Source organism: Protopterus annectens, chromosome 13.part0 (genome assembly GCF_019279795.1).
Source record: "Protopterus annectens isolate FY-2018-M chromosome 13.part0, PAN1.0, whole genome shotgun sequence".
Classification (NCBI taxonomy): domain Eukaryota; kingdom Metazoa; phylum Chordata; order Ceratodontiformes; family Protopteridae; genus Protopterus; species Protopterus annectens.
Window position 1 is genome coordinate 623506626 of NC_056747.1, and position 24755 is coordinate 623531380.

The window sequence follows — 24755 nt, forward strand, 5'->3', positions numbered from 1 at the left end:
TACTTGACAGTCAAGTGCTTTGGTCTGTCCAAAGAGCCCCACAGACCCTGCACTTTTACTCCCATGGAACCTGTACTCCAAGCATGATCTGAAGAGACAGTCTGGGCAGACTGACCTGTGGTTGGAACACAGAAAGATAATTCTGGATTGAGAGCCATTTGATCTCTCCACCACTGCAATTCTCCACTCACAAACCTCATCACAGGAATTTGAAAGTCCAAGGGATGTAGGTGCTGGGTCCAAGAATTTATTTATTTATTTAACATTTGTTAACCAGGATAGTCCAACTCGGTCACAGAACCCGTCTTCAGCAGAGGCCCAGGGAGAAAAGCTCCACATTTATATATTTAGGTCAGTACACATATAGATCACAATTTTTACAACAGAATGTTAGTTAAGACTTTATGACATAAATCAAAAACAGACTAAAGCTTAAGAATGCACAGTTACTTAAGAGTTTTACTTAAAAGTCTGAATGATTTCAAAAACATTAGGATGTATTACAACAGACTTTGTGAGAACACAATAATTAATGTACTTGGAATCATATGGACACGTGAATAGGCTTACTGTAAATCATATATATAGCTTTACTTAGAGAAGGGAAAACACAGCATTGCAGTTTTGAGAATTATAGATTTAGTGGACGGACTGGAGAAGAGTATAGACCAAGGTTTGGTGAGAGGAGAAATATAATTGGGGAAGCTTCATAGATATAATGGGGGGTAAGAGAGACAGAACAGAAAAAGAAGAGTGGGGAGATAGGGTGCAGGAAGCTGAGGTAGAGTGGGATTAACCTGGAGTTAAACATGTACAGAGCCATGCTCTGTTTAGATGTGCTTTTTAAGAAGCTTTGAAGAGTAGTAGGCTTGGGGTTGACCTGGTGGCTGAAGGCAGAGAATTCCATAGTTTAGAAACAGAGTACAAGTATAGACAATGGCATGGTCTTTTAGAAGGTCTGGAGATTTCAAGGAGGTTTTTTCCTCTGATCTAAGGGTTCTATTTGGTATGTAGTGTTTGACAATCTTGTCTGGGGCAGGCTGTAGGTTTGTAAATTAGGTTGTGCATAGTGGATAGCTGGATATATATTGGTTGGTTTTAGAGTTCAAGCCAGTTTAGTTCACGTACTGATTTACAGTGGTGTGTGTGGTATTTGGAGTTTGTGGCAAACTTTGTTATAGCATTGTTCCATTTTTGTCATGGTGAAGTTTTGCAAGCTGGTTAGTATTATAGAGCCATAAATTAGGGAGGGGAGCAGAAAAGTTTTTGCCAGGGAGGTCTTGGTGGATGTGGTAAGGAATTGTCTATTTCTGTAGAGCAGGCCTAATTTTTCTGAGTTTTCTATATGTTTTTCTGGATATGAAAGTTAAAGGTGAGCTTGTTATCGATAATTACACCAAGTAATTTTGTGTCTTCTATTATTTCAGTGGTAGTGTTGTCAGCTGAGTGGATGTTAAACTGGTCAGAGCTGTGGGTGGTATTTTTGGGGTGAAAGACTAATAAGTTTGTTTTTTTGGGAAGGAGATTCAGAAAGAGTTGGGCATTTGTGAGTTATGATTCAATGGCAGTGAAAGACTTTTGAGTATTAGGAGAGTAGTTCTGGAAAAATGTGAGAGAGACAGATTATGCTGATATTTTTTTTAAGTTACACAGGAGAAAAATCCAGCGGTATCTGGCAAATGGCATCATGAGAATCATGGAAGCCATGAGGCCTAGAAACCTGAAAAATTGCTTGCAGAAGCCTGAAGCTTCTGAGAAAACTAAGAAAGATCTGCTGGTAAGCTACTGAATTTTCTTTTGGAAGGAAGGCAGTTAGCCCGACTGTATCTGTCAGACAACCTAAAAAGACAATTTTGTGAGGGCATGTGAGACAAGACTTTTGTAGATTCAAGTGATATCCCAGATGTGACAGGAGGTTGGACATCTTTGTTAAGTACTTCAAACATCTGGGAAAAGACTGTAGAAATAAGTAGATCATCTAAATAAGGAAAATATGGATGACCTGAATCTGCAATGAGCCATCACTGGGGTTAGGAACTTTGTGAACATTCGAGGTGCTGTGGAGAACCCAAAGGGTAATACAGAGAACTGGTAATGTAACTCTGATACAGCAAACCTTAAGATGTTTCCTGAAACTATACAGGAAAATGGGGTTAGTGATTTGGACACAATATAGCAGATGCAAGAGGTAGAAGTCACAATACATGAAGGCAAACAAAAGGGCAATAAAGGAGTTGAGGATAGCAAAGTCACAAGTTGGAACAAAGAGATGGCAGAAGGGGGTTAAAAGGGAGAAATAAAGCCACTTTGGGTATACAGCAGAAAAATAATGAAAAATCAGACCTATTTCAAGCTGAGCAAAAATGTGAGGTAGATCTACTAAAGGGGGGAAAGGAAGAGGTACTGAATAGACATTTTTCTTCAGTCCCTAAAAAGAAAACCATGGGGAAGGTGTTGTGCTTGAAAGGGAGCATGAAGTCAAGAGACACAAGTACTGAGAAGTAGGAAGTTGAGAGGGAAATGTTTATTCAAAGGAAGATAAGCAAATGAACTGCCAGTCTGTGTCTCAACATATGAATGGCCAATGCAGAAGCACTTAAGGACCAGAAGACAGCAAGTTTTTTATCTCTGTACAAGGATGGAGCAGGAAAATCCACGAGTGCCACTAAATGTGGTCTATCTGAACTTCAGATAGGCCTTTGACTTGATCCCACTCTGTTGGCTTCTCTAATCACAGTAAAGACTGGGGTAAATCAAGACTAAGACACTGGACTACTACACAGCTGGAATATAGTAAGCAGAGGGGTTGTGGTGTGAGTTACAATGGCATGAATGAAGAAAATGACCAGTATATACAGTAAATGCAGGTACTGTTCTTACAGTACTCTTCATTGGGTTCATTCTGGCATATCTATGGGAAGAGAGAACAGAGTCAACCTTTTCACTGATGACACAAAACTAAGTGCAGCAGTGGAGGATTGAAGAGTTTATGGATCTACATTAGGGATAAAATAGGCTTATGTAGTCAGTCAAATGTGATTTGATAATTTTCTTTTTCTCCCACAAGCTACTATCTTTATCCTTTCCGGCTCATATACTGCCAGCTCCACCATATCTTCCTATCCTTTTCAGCCTATGTAGTCTATAAACAGAAATCTGCATGTCTGATTCTCTATAGAAGCTTGTCCATGTTTAAGTAATGCATATTGCCATCAGTTCCATCTAAAATTAATGCATGCAACTCAAGTATCTTGTTTTTTGGACTATATGCATTATGCAATGCTATAATCCAGCCTTTTTCACTCTGCCTTTTCCTCACTTCTGATGATTCTACCTTCACCTGTTTTTCCCTTTCTGCTTTAAATCCTTATCATTTCCTCTTACAGCTAACACAATAACACTGTACATTTTAAAACTGCCTTAATTTTAAGATATTGTTCAAGCTCCTCACGTGTTTATATTCCTTCTTTATGAAAGTGCAACCAGTCATTAAGCAGTTCCTCATCGAATGTCCCTTTTCCTCTGTTACCTCAAAATCCTGCTCCCTACATCACTCTTCAGCTATTCATTATATGCTATGATTCTTTCATTTCTCCTTCTACTAACTTTAGGTACTAATAACATTAGGAAAGACCACTTTCCTACCTTCCTGCGGTACTCACTTTCTCTAATAAACATATTCTTAGCTCATTCACTGACCTTTTCACTAAGTTACTTATGCAAACATGCATTTCCTCTTGCTGCTTTTCCCTCCTAGCAGCTGCCTGCATGGTCATTCCACTAGAGATTTTCAGAGTCTACTTTGTCTCATGTCAGTCTTTTTCCCTTAGTCACTCATATTCTCTGTTACTAACTGTAACTTAATACCCAAACTACTTCGGCAAAAGAAGAGTTTTCTAATCATCTTTTCAATGCGTCAATAGCCCTAGATGCCATTCTTCATGTCTGTCCCCATCTCTTCTGTATCTAGACTACAAATCTATTAAGCTATTCCTACAACTTGCACAACATTACATAGGCATCACAACTCGCACTCTATTTCTTAACCAAATGGTGTCCCACAATCTGCACTGCAAAGCATCATTTATTGTCTTCCTTTTCTTCATCTTCCTAAGCCTATTTAATCAAGGAATCTCTCCTCTGTAAAGTAATAAGTACTGTATTTACTATAGCCTTACAATACTTCTAATATGTAAATAAAAACTCACTTTGTTCAGTATCCACACACTTCAAACTTCTTTGTTGATCCCCTTTAAACAGGTATGACTTACTTCACTGAGCAGTCCAATCTTCCTTTACTCTCCCTACATACCTTTCAAAATGTACCTCATTATGACGAACGTTCCTCTTTTTGAGTTTTACACTGTTCCATATCGAAAGGGTTTGGTACAGATATCCATGGCAAGTAATACTGATCAATAGTAAATCATATTAATTCATCAAAAAAAACACTTTCAGCATGATGCATCAGCTAATAACCACAATGTGAGCTTCCTAGTTGAAGTTGTCAGTAATTATTCCACATTTTTCCCATTTGTACCACATTGTGAGAGGTATCGAGTGTTCAACATTTTGGAAATGGAAGGTTAAGATGTGATACGTTTTTCACCTATACCACTTACAAATAAATGAGTGAACAGGGAAGACGGTTCCCAAAATCCACTTCCAAATGGTCTATTGTAATTTACTTCTGATGTTCACATAGATCCAGTCCCCTAAAGCTCTCACAGTGCACCAAGTGATTGCTGCAAAAATTCAGTAGTTGTCTTTCGGCTTTTCCCGATTAGGGGGCCCGCTAATGATTGGCAGTAGATTTTTACGTGCCAGGTTGCCGGCCCTGACGCACAACCTTCAACGATGGTACGCCCATTCACGCATGTCTCTACACAGAAGACGCTCTAGCTGAGAATCGAACAGGACAACATCTTACTATGAGGCGACAATGCTACTGCAGCACCACCACCGCAGTTGCAAAAATTCAGTAGTACTGTTCTGAAAAATAAACAACACAAAGCTATAAGCCATACAGTACCCAATATCCACTGACACTTTTAGAAGTGTTATTATCACTTACCCTACTATTAAATATGCAAGATTTGTGTGCAGGGAAATGCTCCTCCAACAAATCACTTGCAAATCTCAACCAACTGTTATTTAATTATTATTACTATTATTTTAGGGAATTTCCTAAAACAAACAATTTGCTAAATAATTTTATAGCAAAAACAAAAAGAAAGCAGCCACAGAATTAATTCACAGCACTGAAGATGAAATATCTACTGCTAAGAAAAATACAGAGGCAGCCTCAGAAAAGATTAAAGCTGTTTCTGTAAATTATGCTGGCATGTGAGCTGTGCAGATAGAAAATATGAACCTAAACCACACCACCTCTTCAGACTAGTCTTTGACTAACTCGACAAAAAGTAAATTTAGCTGCACATAGATCCAACTGCTTCTTCAGGAACTCATCTGACCAACAAGTTTCCCACTATGTAACTAGGCAATACTACACAGACAACCTATTCTAGTAGTATCCCTTCCTAAATATTAGCTGTCCACACATTTTCCAATTGCTTTGTCAGAGCAAGATAGACCACAGTTCATTTAGTCAGGAATGGAAACAGAAGAGGATGCTCAACAGTGATATAATTTACTTGAAAATTTAGTGACCTCACCTAGTTATATATAGGAGGTAAAGATAGTCCAAACAATGGCAGGTGCAGATGTGGACTCAACATAACAATTATCAGCAAGTTGTCACTTTGGTCTACTGAGTGTGACTAAACAAGCAATATCTTCGGGAAACCTCAACCACATGCTGATCAAGATTTGATGTATGCATGGTTAAGGAAAGGTGAATATAAAGCAAAAGATGAAATGCTAATAACTGCATCTCTAGATAATGAACAACATACACACTGATTTACAAAGTCTACAGAAAAAAAGGAAAAACGGACAAATGCAGATTCTGTAATACAGAACTGTAAACAGTTGCACAACTCATTGATGACGGTAATACACTTATGGCTGATGGTCTGTATACTGAAAGGCACATTAATGTGGTGGGACATTTGCATTAGGGACTGTGTACACACTTTAATATACAAGTAGATGACAGGCAATGGAAACATGAATCACAAAGCATTATTGACAAAGATTTTATTTTACTTATTTATTGACGTTTGTTTACCGGAAAAGTCCATTGGGCCAGAATGAGCCCATTTTCAGTGGAGGCCCGGGGAGAAAAGCTCCAATATTACAATAACAATTAAATACAAGTTTCAAAAGTACAAACATTTGAGAAGCAAAAAAAAAAAAAACATCCAGACTAGTATAAAAATCAGCAGAAGTCCAAAAATAACATATGTACGGCTTAAGATAGAACAAAATTCAGTAGTTTCAAAAGTAGACATAAACATCTCAATTCTGTTTTGCTTATAAGTGGTTACACAATATGAGACAGATAAGTATAGAAGAAATACAATGTTTTATAGAAAATTCAATCTGCAGCGGGTTAAATTTATTTACAGGGATTTCCCAAAGGAAGGTCTCACTTCAATAGACTGCTATTAGTGTGGTTAGGCAGACTGAAGTAAAACACAAAAAACAAGAGAGAGAAGAGAGAATTTGAGAGTGGGGCTAGTATAGGAGCAGGAATAGTTAAGCATAGGGAAATCAGGTGATTGCATAATGTGTAGTGGAAGGCCCAGTAGAGCAGTTACATATCCACTTAGAGAAAAGGTGCTTTTGTAGAGCAGTTTTAAAGCCAGAAGGACTTTGTTCGCTGCAGAATGGAAGATGAAAGGTTATTCCATAGTTTAGTTATGGTCCAGGAGTATAGAAGCTTTCCTGCTGCTAGGCTAGATTTATGAATATGGAGAAAATATTGGTGCTCTGATTGTAGTGGTCTAAGGGGAGTGTAAGTGGTGATTAAGGAGCTGAGGGCTGGGCAGTCTTGCGGTTTATGAATTAGTTTATGTGTAGTGGTAAGCTGAAGGAATAGCAAGTAGCGGGGAAATTCGAGACATTTAAGTTTTCTTACTGTGTTACAATGATGGGAAGAGTGATGGTTATTTGTAGCAATTTTGTCAATTTTATTGTAACCGGATTCTAGTTTTAGTTTTGAAACAGACTGTAAATTAATTAATAAAGGTGCACCATAGTCTAAGGAGGGTAGTAAATAAGAGAGTGCTAATGCTTCTTCAGTTGATAAGGAGAGGAATCAACTATGCTTGTATAACAGTCCTAGTTTTTTGTGTGTTTTATTTATAATGGACTGGATATGCAGATCAAATTTTAGGTCTTCGTCGATTATGACTCCTAGCAGTTTAGTGCTGGCTACTAATTCAATTTTTCTGGAGTTTGATGAGAATATGTTGAAGTCTACTTTGTTGATAGATGTATTTCTTTTGGGGGTAAACAAAATAAGTTTGTCTTTTTTTTTTTGGCATTTAGAGAAAGGTGTTTTTATGGAGCCAGGATTCCACAGTAAAGATGGCAGCTTGGGTATTTTGTTGTAGTATGATGGGATTGGGAGCTGAGCAAACTATAGTCAAGTCATCTGCATGATAGAGTTATGCCATTTAACAGCATGTTGCCTGTTTGAGAGATAACTTTTAAACCAGTTGAGTGACTGGGAGCATAATCCTATAGAAGACAGTTGGGCTAAGAGGATGGAATGAGAAATAGTATCAAATGCTTTTGATAGATCCAAAAAGACAGCAGATACTGTAAGACCTGAGTCGTGGGCTTTATTGATGATATCTAAGAAAGAGATTAGGCCAGTAGATGTACTGTGCCCAGGACAGAATCCATGTGGGATTGGGGAGAGGATGTTATTGTTTAGAAGGTACTGCAGAAGTTGTTTCTGGAAACATTTTTCCAGAATTTTGGAGGTGGGGGAAAGTAGAGCAATGGGTCGAAAATTAAAAATGTCAGAGAATGGTCCATCTTTATGAAGGGGCAGGATGATAGCTTTTTTCCAGAGGCAAGGGACGTAGGATTATTGGATGGACCTGTTAATTAGGATGCTGATAGGGTAAGCTACAGCATCCACTGCAATTTTAAGGAATTTGGCAGGAATTTGTTGGCTGAATTAGAGCAAGGTTTTAGATTTAGAAGGATTTATTTTAACAGAGGAAGTGGAGACAGGGGAGAGGTTAAATTCAGGTTGGGGGGGTTCCTGTATACAGTTTTGAGTTGGGATGTTAGGGCTGATGAGATTGGGAAGTGAAAAAGAGAGGAGTATGGTACTGGTATGTGGTTGTATGACAGGGGTGAAGAAAAGGAGGCAGTAATATTAGCTGAATATTGTTGATTGTTGATAAAGTCTGGACGACAATGGATCACCTAACACCAACAGTTAAGAATATAGATGCAAGAAAACCAGACAATGCAGCTCAAGAAAAAGGACAATAGTAGCATTAGTCACTGAAACGGCTACGCCCAATGATTATAGTGTTTTATGTACTGAGAAGCACAAAATCATAAAATACCAGGATTTGCAAGCAGAAACTAGAACAATGCTGGGTAAAGACACATAGATAGTTTTAATATTAATAGAAACCACAGGAATATTAAAGAACAATTTTTAAGTATACTTAAATATGTTGCCAATACGCATAACCTCATATGAAGTGCAAGAGGAGGCAATTCTAGGTATATTACAGGTGATGAGAAGAGAACTCATGGATAACATTAAAGACTGAAGCAATACTAATTTTATGAACTCTAACTGTACCCTGACTCAGGAATGGAGTCCATTCCAGTCATGGTATTAAAAATCCAAAACATTTGGAGAAATTAAAAGGAAAGAAACCTTCTTCCATTCTCAGACAGATACTTTAACTGTTCACAGAAATCTAGTCACCCTGTAATTGCAAATTAAAATGATTACTTATGTTAAACAATACAGAAAGTAAGCATGTCAGCATTATGAGGTACTAGGCCACACATTCTTTCTTTGTGTTATATAAACACTACTTCAACTTTTGGTTCTTCAGAAAGATCTACAATGGCTACAATCTTTGACATAAACCTGTTTCACTTGGTAGTTTAGAGGTCTGTCTGTAAACATCATGCATTCTTTAACCTAAAATAAATTCTGCAAATTCTCACCAGTGTTTTCTCCATGTTTTCCTTTTTTGTTGCTCCTGGAACCAATGGGCAGTTTATCTTCCAGACTAGAAGAACTATGTTCTGATTCACTCTCACTGTCGCTGGAAATCCCTAAAGACAAATGGAGAGAGGGAAAAAGTAAAGAACACAGGACGGCATTTTATGCACTCTAATAATGCCACCCCTCACAAATGATCACTGCACAGCAATTTCTTGTTTCCATTTTAAGACGACTCCAAAAAAGAAAAACAGCACCCTTCTTTAGTGCACTACAAATTGCAGCTTCCCAAAAGTTATTTGAATAACAAAGAGCTTAATATATAAACAATGCCCATACAACACTGTCATCTGTTTTGAAATTACGTATTAAATGCCAGTGTACAAGTTAGTGCATCTCTTCTGTTCATTATACTAATCCATCTTCAGGATAACTTCATCAAAATGAGGCTGAGGCAGTGAGCATCAATGGCATGCATTACACTACATAATACAAAAGCAATGGGTATATTTTTTCACTCATTTCAGTCTCGAAATATACCAAACCATTCTGCTGTGCACTACCACCTGAAATGCTTATGTTACAAAACTTAAGTATATCTCCTAAAATAAGGACATAAGATTGTTTCCATCTTTAATTACTCTGTATAATATTTATTTTGTAAAATAAGAAGTTATGTACCTACCATAACGTTCCATGTTAGTTGTCTTCTCTCGCCTTCTTTCTTGCTTGATGGGTTCGGAGCCGATCCTCGGCTCCGACTCGGCACTTGCTAAGCTCGAGAGTCACTTTTACCAGCTCGAGGCAGCCCCATATCCCATGATGCAAGGCGGTAAGTACCCAGATCTCGTTTGATGACAAAGGGCAGTAGCACCAAGCATAAAACACTTCCCAAAGGAAGAAAGAAAGCCTACAGGATGGAAGAAAGACCAGGACTGAATGGTCTTCAGCATAACACCTCCTTGCAGAAAAAAGGCCTGTCCAGGCCTGGGGGAAGGAGGGAGGGTCGCAAGAAAGAAGGCGAGAGAAGACAACTAACATGGAACGTTATGGTAGGTACATAACTTCTTAATGTTAAGTTGTCAATCTCGCCTTCATTCTTGCTTGATGGGACCGCGTCCCTAGCACCTCTATCCTGGGTGGCTCAATGGAACAGACTCTTGATTACTGTAGAGCCAAAACTGGCTCTATCCCTGGAGGCCAAGTCCAATTTGTAATGGGAAACAAAAGTATGAGGAGTGGCCCAAGTGGCCGCTGCACAAATAGTGTCTAAAGGAAGTCTAGCTTGAAAGGCTGTAGAAGTAGCTAAGCTCCTAGTTGAATATGCTTTAGGTTTTGAGCACAGCTGTTTTCCCCTGAGCAGATAAATTTCAGAGATGACCGAAGAAAGCCATCTAGACAAGGTCACTTTAGAGACAGGAAGGCCTTTCTTGTTATCCGCATAGGAAACAAAGAGTTGATCAGATTTCCTAAATTGTTTAGTTCTGTCCAAATAATATCTGAGTTGGCAGTGGACATCAAGATAATGTAGTTTTTGTTCGGATCTGTTCGAATAGTTTGGGAAAAATACAGGGAGATCAATGGATTGATTCAAATTGGTCTTTGAGGCGACCTTAGGCAAAAAGGTCGGATTAGTTCTCAATGATACTCTGTCTTTGTGAAAGACCAAATAGGGGGGTCGAACCGATAGAGCATGAAGTTCAGACACCCTCCTGGCCGATGTAATAGCTACTAGGAATAAAGTTTTCCAAGAAAGAAATTTTAGGGAGCAAGAAACAGCTGGCTCGAAGGGGGGAAGAATCAAGGATGTCAGCACTAAATTTAGATCCCATTGAGGAGGAGGATTCCTGATTGGAGGCTTTAGCAGGAAAATTCCTTTCAAGAAGGCTCTACAAAGCCTATGGGACATAATATTGTGATCTGCAATCCCGACATGAAAGTTCGAGATAGCAGCCAATTGAACTCTGACTGTGGAAGAAGAGGAGCCTGCATGAAAAATCTCTGCTAAGAAGTCCAGAACTGCCTGAACTGGGGCAGTGAAAGGATCAATATTCTTGGCTTTAGCCCAATAAGAGAAACGTTTCCATTTGCTTGCATAAATCCTCCTGGTAGAGGATTTTAAAGAAGCTACTATGATGTCTCTAACAGGGTTAGAGATCAAAGGAAGCCTGGCTAAGGAAGGAAGTGGAGCAACCATGCTGTGAGGTTGAGAGAAGGGATAGACCGGTGCAGCTGACCGGATTGGTGAATCAGAAGATCTGGCACTGGGTCCAGATGCCACGGCTGCACCAAAAGGTGACGATGGAGGAACGGGAACCAAACTTGTTGAGGCCAGTAAGGAGCAATGAGAATCATTTTGGCTCTCAAAACGGTTGCTTTCTGGATAACTTGAGGGATCAGAGGAAATGGAGGAAAGGCATAAAGAAGTCCCTGGGGCCAATCCTGGGTCAGAGCGTCTCTGGGGGGATGGCCTGGTAGAGGGAAGAGAGAGAAGAAGTCCGGGCATTTGCTGTTTTGGGGAGTAGCAAAAAGATCGCAACATGGGCGACCCCATTCCAGAAAAATCTCTTCCACTATAGATTGCTTGAGAGACCACTCGTGAGGCATGAGAATAGCTCTGCTCAATCTGTCCGCTACAATGTTGGTTTTCCCAGGGATATGCGTTGCTACCAGAAACCGATGAGAGGAGATTGCCCATTGCCATAGTCTGAGCGCTTCTCGACACAAGGGGTAGGACTTGGTTCCGCCCTGTTTGTTGATATACCAAACTACAGACATGTTGTCTGTGTGGACTGCAATTGTCCCTACGGGAAGAAAGTCGTTGAGGGCTTGCAACGTTAAAAGCACTGCTCTCATCTCCAGGACATTTATGTGCAGGTGGTACTCGAACGGCTGCCACGTCCCATGAACCATCCTGCCCTGATAATGACCCCCCCACCCGATCAGGGAGGCATCCGTGGTGACAGTGGCTACCGGGGATGGGGGTACAAAGTGTCTGCCTTGGTGAACCTGGGGAGATGTGATCCACCAAGCAAGATGATTTTTGCAAGTCTGTGTCACCAGAATCTGGTAACGCATTGGAAGTTGTTGGTAAGACCACTGAGTGAACAACATCCACTGAAGAAGGCGCATATAGAAACGAGCCAGGGGAAGAAGAGTAATGGCTGCAGCCATGAGGCCTAATACCTTTAGAACCATTCTGGCCTGTATTTTCTTGTTGGCTAGAATGATCCTGACATGACTTTGAATGTCTGAAACTCTTTGATCTGTAAGGGTAGCTGACATCCGAACAGTGTTTAAGTTTGCGCCTATGAAAGTAATAGACTGGCAGGGCGATAAGGATGACTTTTTGAAGTTGATCGAGATGCCCAATTGAGCACAAAGATTTATTGTGTAATCCCTGGCTTGAACAAGCTGATGCCTGGTGGTGGCTGAAAGGAGCCAGTCGTCGAGATACGGAAACACCTGGAATCCTAGACGTCTCAGGTGAGCCGTGACCACTGCCATGCACTTGGTGAACACTCTGGGGGCTGTAGTGAGACCAAAGGGCAGGGCTCTGAACTGGAAATGACTGGACCCCAGCCGAAAGCGGAGAAATCTCCTGGAGCGTTTGTGTATTTTTATGTGATAATACGCATCCTGAAGATCTATTGAGCACATCCAGTTGTCCTTCTGTAAGAAGGGCAGAATTGACTGAAGAGTGACCATTCGGAATCTTGTCTTCCTCACAGACTTGTTGAGTCTGCTGAGATCCAATATTGGTCTCCAGTCTCCCGTCTTTTTGGGGACCAAAAAGAACCTTGAGTAGATTCCGGGCTCTGAATGGTCTGTTGTAACTGGCTGAATGGCTCTTTTTTGCAGTAGTTTTAAGACTTCTAACTCTGCAATTTCCCTTAGACTGGGTGGTACATCTGGAAGGGAATTTGCGGGATAAAAAGGACTTTCCTCGAAAGGAATCATGTAACCCTCGGATATGATCGACTGTACCCATCTGTCTTGAGTGAGGGAATGCCAGGCTTCTGGGTACAGCGATAATCTTCCCCCGACTGCCTCCAAGGAGGGACAGCCGGGCAACATCTCAGGGATGCTGAAAGGGCTTGTCAGAGAGAGACTCTCTGTTTCCCTGGTTTTGTGGACCCCCTCTGCCTCTAGAGCGGCGTCTGTTGTTGTTACCCCCTCTGCCTCTAGGGGTAAACTGACCACGTGAATCCGGCGTGACTCCTTGGGATTTGCGGAACCACATTTTGCCACCCTTCTGTCCTTTGGGGTAAGGTCTAGAAGGGGTGGAAAAATGGACTCCTACGGCAGAAAGAGTTTTGCCGTCCTGCTCACACCTGGTCAATGTTTCCTTCACTTGAGGTCCAAACAAAGCTGACCCATCAAAGGGAGAGTTTGTGAAGGACGCCTTAAAGGGATCTGCAAAGTTACATAGCCGCATCCAGGCTTGGCGTCTAAGAGCCACACCTGTACCTGCGGCCCTACTCACTCCATCAGCAGCATATGATATTAGCCGCATGGAGGAGTTTGCAATGGAGTTAAGGGTTCCTAGCTGTGAAGCAATTTTTTCCTGAGCCCCTGCAGCTGTAGGATCCTGCACAACTTCACCTAGCTCCTTAAGGATATCCCTTTGGAGTCTGGTGAAGTGACATAGGTAGTTCAGCGAACGCATAGCAAAGGTCGCTGAAGAAAACATCCGCTTACCGTACCTATCCATGGTCCTAGAGTCCTTATTAGGAGGATGGACAGGTACAGAAGGATCTGCAAGTTCCTTCTTGGTGGCAGCAGCCACCACCATGGCATCAGCGGGGACACCTTTAGTGAGGAATTGCTTGTCCGACGGGGCAGTAATAAATTTTGAAGGCCTCCTAGGGACTGGCTCTACAGAGTCAGGAGCAGCCCACGCCTTCAATAACCTGCATAAGGGGGTCGAAAGGCGGAGACACCCAGGAGGTGGAGGGCCGAGATCCAAACGCCTCCAGGTATACTGACTCATCCTCAGAGGGATTATTAGTGGGCCAGTTTCCCCTCTGTCTAAGTAGTTCTAGGATGTCTGAGAAGGAGACATCCTCAGAGGGGGATCTTGGGGATCCCTCTGACTCATCTAAGTCAGTATCTGAAGTGATAGACTCGGGGGAGTCTACATGTTTCCTCTTACAGGTCCTCTTCCGCGGAGGATCTCCCGACACATCAGGAGAATCCTCGGAAGAGGGGGATATGCCCAGTGGGGAAACCTGAGGCAGAGGATCTCTGGGTCCTGTAGCAAGAGAAGTGGCAGAGATGTCAACAGGCACTATAGAGGGAGGAGCTAAGGGAACAGACTGCTGGCTGAGACCAGTGGCCAGCACACTCTTCATCACCTCGAAGGCTCCCCTCCCAGGAAGGTCCGAGAGAACCAGTTCCGAAGAGCTAGGAACTCCGGGGCCCACCGAAAGGGAAGTCTCCGAGGCAGATGTCGGAGCCGAGCTCACCAAGGCCGAGGCTCCAAGGGGAAGAGCGGGCTCGGACAAGGGTCCGATGCCACTCACCCCTCGGAGGAGACCAGGAAGCCCGGCCACCGAATCCCTCTAAGGAAGGTCTCGAAGAGGAGATAAGAGTAGAGGCTGAAGGAACAGAAGGTGGTATCTGTCCCTCAGCCGTAGCAGTAACCATTCCCGAAGACTCCAACTCCAATCTCTGGGGTAGAGTTGAAGGAGGAACTGCAATGGGGTGTGGACCAATAGTCGTCTGCTGAGACGGACTATGTAACATTTGGGCCAATACCTGTGACTTAAGTAATCTACTGACCACTCTCTCTAAATCATGGTCAGAAAGCCTGGATGACCTTGAAGATCGGCTCCGATGGCTCCGTTCCGAGAGGAGAGGCGAAGCCGGAGCCGAAAGTATCGGCTCCAAGGAAGGGGACCTAGACCTCTTCCTCGAAGGAGCCATCGGAGCCGATGAAACCACTGAAATTGACAGAGCCGACAACTTATCGGAGCCGACAGGTAGCTTCGATGCATCGGCTCCAGCCGGAGCCGATACAGCCACAAAAGTAACGGTGTCGGAGCTGATCAGAGCCGACACCGATGCCTGAGCCACATGGTGGTCGGAACCGATCGGAGCCGACACCGAAGTGGTCGAACCAGAATCGGCACCGATAGCCATCGGTGCCGAAGGTTTAAGTGCAGCAGAATCGGCTCCAGCCGGAGCCGATCTCGACTCAGAAAGAGTCGGAGCCGAGGCCACAGGCTTGGACACAGAAGCCTGGGCCTTGGAAGACTTTGAAGTCTTAGATGGAGCCGACTTAGCCGGAGAGCCCTCCGGCTTAAGAAGGCCCCTCAAGATTAATTTGTTCCTTCTTTCCTGCAGGACTCTCTGGCTGAAAGAGTGACATATAGCACAGGAGTCCTGCAGGTGAAGAGGCCCCAGGCAGTAAAGGCAAGAAGTGTGACCGTCTGTCAGAGACATCTTCTGACAGCACGAGTCACACTTCTTAAAGCCTGAGACCCTTTCCTTAGACATAGTGAATCACACACACACACAACACTAGTCTAGGAAATTAAAATATATATAAAACTATTAATAAAAGACACACACACACACCCTAACAAGGGGGGGGGGTGGGATGGGAGAAAGTCTGACTAGAAATTTTAAGGAGACAGGGAAAATTCTTGTCAGAAGGGTACTAAAACTGTATTTAAACTAACTATCTAAAGTTTTTTTAAAGAAAAGGGGCAAAAGAAGTAATATTAGAATCACTTACCAGGAGCTGGTAAAAGGAGGACCTCATCAGCGAAGCGGCAAACGAGATCTGGGTACTTACCGCCTTGCATCATGGGATATGGGGCTGCCTCGAGCTGGTAAAAGTGACTCTCGAGCTTAGCAAGTGCCGAGTCGGAGCCGAGGATCGGCTCCAAACCCATCAAGCAAGAATGAAGGCGAGATTGACAACTTAACATACATGATAAACATCATCACAGCATAGATGCAGACACAGTAACAACAGGATCTTAAAACTATACACTAGACATACAATCTGTGAAAAACATGTATGCTGTGCTCAAAGAATGTTACTGTTTTACAGCAAAGTTCATGCCTATAAGGTTGTAGACTGTCCACAGCCCTATCCCTTCATTCAGTTATCATTTGTGGAGTTCTGTATCATTTTCTTCATACAGCAATGTGCCACAAGTAATTTTCTAGAAATTAAAACTTGTATAGCTGCACTTTATATTAACTTGTATATATACCAGTTAACATGGTAGGAGGACTGGTTTAATAGACCCTTTCTAGTCACAATCTGAACCTTGGGAAGTGAGACTAAGTGACAGAAATCTGTCCAATTTCTATAGGTTAAATGGCAAATTACATTATAGGAAACACAAAGCATTAAAATAACACATTTAAACTACTTTAATAAAATACACAATTTACCACACAATCCTATGTACTAAACAAGCTGAAATCTATCCCCCCTTAGTTCAATGGGTAGGCAAGCATGCATGTACACCAGCATGAACAACTGTGATGCATCAGAATTTTTAAAATCCAAGAAGGCACGGAAGCCACTGCAAGCAGTATGAGGTACAAAAGCAAAACTAATACATTGTCTAAGCACCTTATGTCTTGCCCTGAACATGAATTTAAATATTTAAATTTACAGTGCTTGAACAGGTAGAATTGAATCACGGGGGGAACTTGGGGGTTGCTGCTGGAAAAGAAAGCGTTAATGTGGCAGCTTCATTTTAATGTAAGCAGCAGCCCAGGTCTGAATGAACTTTCTTCTATTACTTAAGTTTGCTTAAACTTAAAACCTATCAACGATAAATGTGTTTATTTTTTGAAGTGTATTGACAGTTTTAGTAATGACTGTTAAAAAAAATTGCTTTTATTTAAATGTTTTTTTATTTAGATGGCGTTTGGATTAGCAGTTCTAGTTCCTTTTATAACATTAGTCAAATGGCACACTAACTTTATGAAAATGACTATTGGTCATGTGACTTCATAGAGCAGATTTTATATACTCTGTTCTTGTGTGTTTTATCTGAAGAAGTATTTTTATTGTGTAAAGATGAAAGCGCTCATCTGTTTATACTTTATATTAAACTCAGTGTGTCTTGCAGTGGCTTCCATGCCTTCTTGGATTTTAGAAGTTTGTTTTTTTGTTCCTTTTACAAGTTTCTGCAGTTTTTGTGTTTAAGATGGATGCGGGTAGTCCTAGCAATTCACAATTGCTGTTAACTGAACCAGATGTTGAGGAACTAAACCGCTCAGTGGGTAATTTAACATTACTGGTACAACAATTATCTCAAAGACTTGATTCTTTGCAATTTCCAAATGTTTGTGAGAACATGAGTGGAAGAGGGCCAGTCGGAATCTATCCTATTTTTAATACTGTGAGATCAAAAACAACACCGGCTCCTCTACAAATGGAGGTCATGACAACAAAAATGATAATGTACCATTACTTGTTTTTCATCATAATACAAATCATGCAATACCTACAATTATGGCTTCATAAGAAGCTAGATTTTGCAGTCCATGATGCACAGAGTGACAATAGCAGCCTTTTACAGTGGTTGGATGCCTCTGAGCATAGGCTGCTAAAAATTCGAAAGCTGCAGGCTAAAACCCATACAGTTTTGGCTACTGCAGCACTACATCTAACATTACGTACAGATGACATTTTATTCCTAGAAGCTAACAAATCTCACACCAACTTACAAGCACAACTACAAATAAGAAAAAAAAAAACACTGAAAAAAGCATAGTCAGGAGCTCATAACAGAATCAGCGTTCAAAGTTTAATATACTAATTTTATCCAACAATAACTTCATCAGAAACTACAGGTTTTTCTGGCTAGTTTTCAGCTGTTTTCCCCAGCCAACTGTCACTACACAAGGGCTGAATGCTCATGTGCTTCTTAGTTATTCCCGCACCAGGAGCTTCTATTACATTTACCACTTTAATGTATCTTCACTTAGAAAATAAGTCCTCACGTGCATGTACTACAGGGCAGGAACTAAGGTTAAAAATATTAAAAAAAAAATGTTTCAAAGATGGGGCTCTTCCTCAGAAATCAGGGAGACAGGATAAGTTTTGTAGTGAAGTATTGTCTACTTCCTCCACTGAGACCGACAAGAGTGGGTCTCCCTTGCCCAACGAGGACAACCCAATACCCACAGTGGATGCATCTAACTCCTGGTACTTAGTGGCTTCTGAAAGAGCAACACCAGCAGGATCAAGATAAGACAATGACTAGTCCGATGTACTTGATTTTGCTACAGCAGAATCAGCCATTGGCAGCTGAGGCATTGTGAAAACTGGCCTATCAAAGACTCCCATGAAATTTTCTTCTTCTTGCAGATGGGGGAAGGAAGAACCACAGAGCCTGAAGCCTGCTCCACAGTTTACACAAAAAAGTGCCCAATAAGTGGAAAGCATAGCTTGTAAGAGTCTGTGAACCCACTGACAAGAATTTTACAATTTTGAGGTAAATTTTAGTGACAACCCGAAAATCCATTGTCCAAGCCACTATCTATATTTTGTCATATAAAAATACTTCATTTTTTACATAAAATATGATTTTAATATAGTTTTCCCTTCATCAGGTAAGGTTAAAAAAAAAAACTTTTTGAAGTAATTTTTTTAGTGGCCGCCACTAAAAACACATTTCATAGCTTAAAATCAAGTTTTCTGTAAATAAAGTAAACTTTTCCTCTGAAAAAAATAATTAAAGTGGAAGGTTTTCCTCAGAAAGGACTTATCTGCCCAGCCTTGGTGAAGTACTAGCCAACTGCCAATACTATGAAGCCAACATGGACAGTGCACTTCAAAAGCAAGAAAGTTTTCAGTTTGGCATCTTAACCATCAACTTTATATGGCTCTCCTTGATTATTTCAGCAGTTAGGGCATGTAAAAGGTGTTCTGAAGCTTTAGCTGCTAGATGGTTATCATATCCTTGGCAGGCTATAACCCATACAGTTTTGGCTACTGAAACAGTACCTCTAACATCACATACAGATGACATTTTATTTCTAGAAGCAAACAAATCTCACACTGACATACAAGCACAACTACAAATAAGAAAGAAAAAAAACACTGAAAAGAGCATTGTCAAGAGCCCAAAAACAGATTCAGAGTTCAAAGTTTAATATACTATTTTCATCCAACAAAACTTCATCAGAAACTTTTCAACCAAACATTTCAAGCACTTTTTACATAAAAAAACATACTTTTTATATAAAATGTGCTTGAAATTTTTGGTTAAATAGTTTATGATGAAGTCTTGTTGGATGAAAGCGGTATATTAAACTCTGAACGCGAAGTCTGTTCTTGGGCTTTTATCAGTGTTTTTTGTTTTTCCAAGTTGTTATTTTACCACTGGTGGAACTGTCTTATTTTTATAGTTATAACTACAAATAGCTTTCTCCAAATAATGCCACTGTTCATCTAACAGCAAACTACTGATAAAGCCCAGATAAAAATATACCGTTATTTGATTCCACAGAAAAAGTATTAAGCTGACCTAATATCTTACTTGAAATACAGTCAGGGCAGTACTATCCCTAATGTTATCAAATACAAATACTTGGACATTGCACCTGATCCCTGACTGATATTCACAACCCACAACAAAGTGATTACAAGTAGTGTTCTTTCTTAACTAAGGCTTTGTTACAGGCTACCACATCTAGTGCCGCCAGCAGCCAGGTCTGCTATAGCCAAAAGTGTCTTTCCACCCTAACTAGAATACTGCACACCCTTACTCACTCTTCAGTAAAACTACAACACTCAAAAAAATTGAAGTCGCTGAATATAAACATTTTCAGATATACATTATTCACAGATTTTCACAATTAGCATCATGACCTCATAAAGAGACTCCCAATAGCTACCCTCTAGGGTTTCTTTTCTTTTTATTTGTCTATGCTTCAAACTATTATAGCTAAAACATTGTCCCCCCACATTCAAGGAACAGGCTTACACCATAAGGAATAGTCAGGATGATGATGACATCATACTTATTCCAGACTCGCTTCAAAAGTTTTCTCATGGTTATTTGAAGCCATCTCCAAAACAAATTAAAGTACTGACCAGTTTAAAAAAATTAAAGCACTGACCACTTTAAAAATTAAAACAGTATGGAACAACCTTATCAATAAAGTGAAATGCCTTAGGAACAATAGCTAATATACCTCCCAAATCAAATTCCCTACGACCATTCTGTAACTATCATCCTAAATCTACACTCATCAATTGTACAAAAAGAAAATATTATTTTACATAATGTTTGCTTACAATATGCAAAAAGCAAAAAAAACGCTGGGAGCCCCCAAAGGAGGAACGTATCCAATCAATGAAGTAAACTTGTTGAAACAAATGAATTTAATGATCCACGTAACACAAACACTAGTATATTGCTTACAATATGCCCCTTTTAGCTACAATTTGATGTTTCTGCTAAACTGACCAGACCACCTACCTGGTCAACAAATAAATAAATAAGTTATGAAGTGAAGACCAAGCTGCAGAGACATTTTTAAGCATGTAATGAAATCAGTCATTCACAGGTGAAGTACTTAGTACCTGATGGGAGCATGAATGATTTAAGGATAATCTTAGCATAACTTTTATAGGTTCATAGGGGTGCACTAGGCTAATGGCCTGGGGGCCTTTACAAGCCTACCCATAGAATTACCCTGGCATCGTGCCACCCAACCTTAGTTCCCAGTGCATCTGTCGAGTAGAGCCACTAGAGTCATCCCCGGGGTGAATTTGTATTTCCCATCCATTCATCAAGAGTTCTCTTGAAGAGGGTCAGTGAGGTGCTCTGCTTGACATGTATGGGAAGTCTATTCCATAGCATGGGCAGCCTCTGTGCTATGAACCTGTCCCTCCAGTACATTCTATTGATTGTGGTAATGAGGCTGAGGTCTCTGGAGAGTATGGTGTGGAGGGATTGGGACTTCTTTAGATGTAGCATTTCTAACAGAGCTGGGTCAGACATGGCTTTGTAAGTCCAGCAGAGATCACCTCTAAGTAGGCGATATTGGACAGAGAATAGTTGGAGTTTTTTTGAGTCTGTCCATATAGGACAAGTGTTTAAGGGCTAGGATCCTCTTTGTGAGGTACTTTTGCGGCCTCTCCAGCTGTTGCAGGTGTCTAGTGAGGTATATGCCAAATGGGGCATTGTACTCGATGATTAGCCTAATGAAGGAAGTGTAGAGGGAGACAATGACCTCTTTCTTCCTGGATGTAAAACCCATAGTAATTAGATGTACCACACATAAGGACTTTCTGTCCACAGTGGCAATGTGGTGATCAAAAGAGAGGTTGCTGTCAACCTGTGTTCCCAGATCTCTTATAACGCCTTCAGCATTGAGCTTACGACCATAGTTCTGACACCAGTCATTGGTCTCAGTGAGGTTATTCTGTAGGATGTCAACATCACTTGGGGAGTTAATAATAGTTCCCAACTTGCAATCGTCTGCAAACTTTGTCAGCCAGAGTCCCTTTGTGTTGGCCTGTACTTCAGAGAAGTAGACACCAAACAGGAGAGGACCCAGGACCGAACCCTGTGGGACTCCACTCATGACTAAGTCGGCAGTCTGACTTGGAGTCAGCTACTTTCACACTATGGGTTCTATCTGTGAGCCTGTTTGCAACCCACCTAGTGATATAGGGGTTGATGCCTAGCTTAGTCAGTTTTTCTATGATTCCTGAGTGGGGAATGGTATCAAAGGCCTTGGCTAGATCGAGGTAGGCTACATGAACCACCTTGCCTTCATCCACAGCTCTGGTGACTGACTCAGAGAAGTTGACCAAGTTGAGCAGGCATGATCTACATTTCACAAAACCAAACTGTGTGGGATCCAGAGTTTGGAGATTCCCTATATCCTTGTTTATTAGGTCCATGATGATGCATTCCATAGCTTTGCATATCAGACTCGTCAGGCTAATGGGGTGATAGTTCCCAGGGTCTCTAGTCGCTCCTCCTTTGTGGAGAGGGATGACTGTAGCAGTGCACCATTCAGTAGGGACAAAGCCTAAGGTGAGGCTGTGACTGAACAGGGCACACAGCTGAGGTACCAGTTCACTCTGTAGTTCATGAAGAACACAGCCAGGGAAATTGTCAGGTCCCATAGAAGCTGTGTTCTTGGCCTTGGACAGTGCTGTTTTAACCTGTGCAGCAGTAATACTGGGTTCCTGGCAATCTACTGGTATTGTGATTGGTCCTTTTGGGGGGGGGGGGGTAAAGTTGGCACTGAATCTGTTGGCCAGTATATTGGCAATATGTGTTGGCTCAGTATAGGAACTACCATTGTGCAGTAACAAATCTGGGTATTGCTGTTGATATTCTTTATATATTTATAGAAGGCCTTGTGGTTGTCTTTACTATATGCTGCAATTCTGTTTTCACAGCTAGCTTTAGAGGATTTAATGAGGGAACTCAACTTTTTGTTGAGGCTGAAAAGGGAGTCCAGTCTTGGGACTTCACCTTATTCCACATCACTTTTTTCCTTCTGTTGTATAGTTTGTTTATGGCAGGAGATCACCGGATTGGCTTCTTTTTTTTGGGAGGAGAGCATCTTAGTTCTATTGGGTATGGCGAGATCCATGCATTTGTGTACGTGTTCGTACAGTGCATTGGTGTATGATTCGGCAGTCATGCAACTATTCTCCATTTGCATGGGTGTCATGAAGTTAGGCACCTCTGTATTTAGGAGCCCAAAGTTAGCTTTGGAGAAGTTTTTCATGATGGTTACCTTTGCGGGGGGTGGAAGGGATGTGGATTTCCAAGGTGATTAGTTTGTGGTCGGATCTAACCAGGGAGGAGCTGACTACTGGTGTACAGCAATGGTCGCCCATGTTAGTAATCACCAGGTCAAGGATGTGGTTACCTCTAGTGGGGGCAAAAACAAACCGGTCCAGATCATTGGAATTAATGAACTCCAGGAAACGTTGGGCAAGTGTATTGGTACATGAGTAGTTTTCCCAGTTAATGGAGGGGTAGTTGAAGTCGCCTAGTATAAGAGTGTTAGGTTGGACCCTAATCTTCTCCAGGATGCTTAAGAATGTGGAGTGTGAGTCTTGGGACATGGTTGGGGACCTATAGCAGGCTATGACCTGAATCGCTATCTTACCCAATGTTAGCTGCACCTGAAGTATCTCTGATGCATTATGTTGGACTACCAGTCTGGAGCTGTGCGCATCCTTTGTGAATATGGAAACACCTCCACCTTTGGAGCTTCGGTCCAATTTCTGGGGTTGAAAGGTGTGGAAAGAGTTATAGCCTGGTAGTGTAGGGGTGCTTTTTGCTGCCTTGAACCAGGTCTCTGTTACAGCACAAATGTCAATGTTCTCCATTTTAAGGAGTGTTTCAAGTGAGTGCGTTTTGATATTTAGACTTCTATCATTGAGCAGCATGACCCTCAGATTGCATTTGTTTATAGCTGTTATGGTGGTAATTTGGTCTTTGGAACACCGCCTAAAAAAGGCACTATAGGGTTGCAAGAGCCTTGGCCAGTATCCGGAAGCCCAGTGGTAACAGATGCAGGCCATCTCTGGCAAAGCATTGAGATTTGTCAATCAAGTAATCCCAGGCAGATAGATACGGGATTCCCTTAGAATGACACCAGAAACATAGCCAATTGTTGAAATCAATCATTTTCTGCTTGTACTGTGGTATCATTCTGGGTGTTGGAAGCATGCTGCTCAGGACTAGGGTTATACTTGCCTGGGCTACATAATCCAAGAGTGCCTCCATGTCTCTTTTCATGCAGTCCAGGGAGGTACGTCTCAGGCCATTCACACCCACATGTACAATGACTGAGTCATATTTGTACCTGTTGTTGAGGGACCTGAGTGCATCTGTTATGTGACTGATCCTGGCACCTTGGAAAAATATGGGTTTGTACTAATGAATACTTGATCCATCTGAAAGACTAGCCATGGTTCTCTACCGATAATGACCTAAAGTTCCGAGATCCTGTGAAAAGAAGCAATGGCCACCAGTTAAAACATTTTCCAAGAGGCAAACTTCAAAGCCAACAAACTACTGGGTCTGAACAGATGTCTGGTAAGCCTGCCTGTCAATAATAGGTTAATATACAGACTATAACACGCCTAGCTGATAACCCATATCCAAAACTTCCCTCAAGCTTCAAGGTGGGCAAGACAGGACAGACTAGTGGAAAATTTGAACTGCCCATCTAATTATCTAGGTTTACCATGAAGGTGCCAGAGATGCTATTCTGCTTAACATGCAGTGTCAGTTTGCTCCACAGGTGGGTGATACACTGGGATATGAAGCTATCATATCAGCATGTCTTACTTGCATGTTGATAAAGGGTTACTGACTTTAAACTGGTATTTGAACAATCATTTATTCCGTGAAGGAAGAGGCCAAAGAGGGATAAATCTTTTGAGGCTTAAAAGACTAGACTCAGATCTCCATGGAGGAGTTTATAAGAGACTAACCACTGAGAAGGGGCTGACAATCTGTCCCGATAACTAAGATTTTTGAAGCCACTGATCTTTAAGCTATAAATCTCTGAGGTCTCTCAGGTGGAGTAATATGTTTAAACAACTACATGCCATAAGGGACATTATACTCAGCAATGAGTCTGATAAGATATAAGTAACAAGGAATTAAGA

General features: G+C 41.4%; 1 protein-coding gene across 2 annotated transcripts in view; it reads right to left on the reverse strand.

The window, feature by feature from the left end:
* The window catches only part of RPH3AL (rabphilin 3A like (without C2 domains)), a 2297739-nt gene that overhangs the window by 162588 nt on the left and 2110396 nt on the right, over positions 1-24755 (reverse strand). For both annotated transcript variants that reach the window (XM_044054286.1, XM_044054287.1), the window contains exon 7: positions 9118-9228. In XM_044054286.1, the coding sequence (XP_043910221.1) occupies positions 9118-9228 (111 nt within the window). The remainder of the gene's footprint in view (positions 1-9117; positions 9229-24755) is intronic.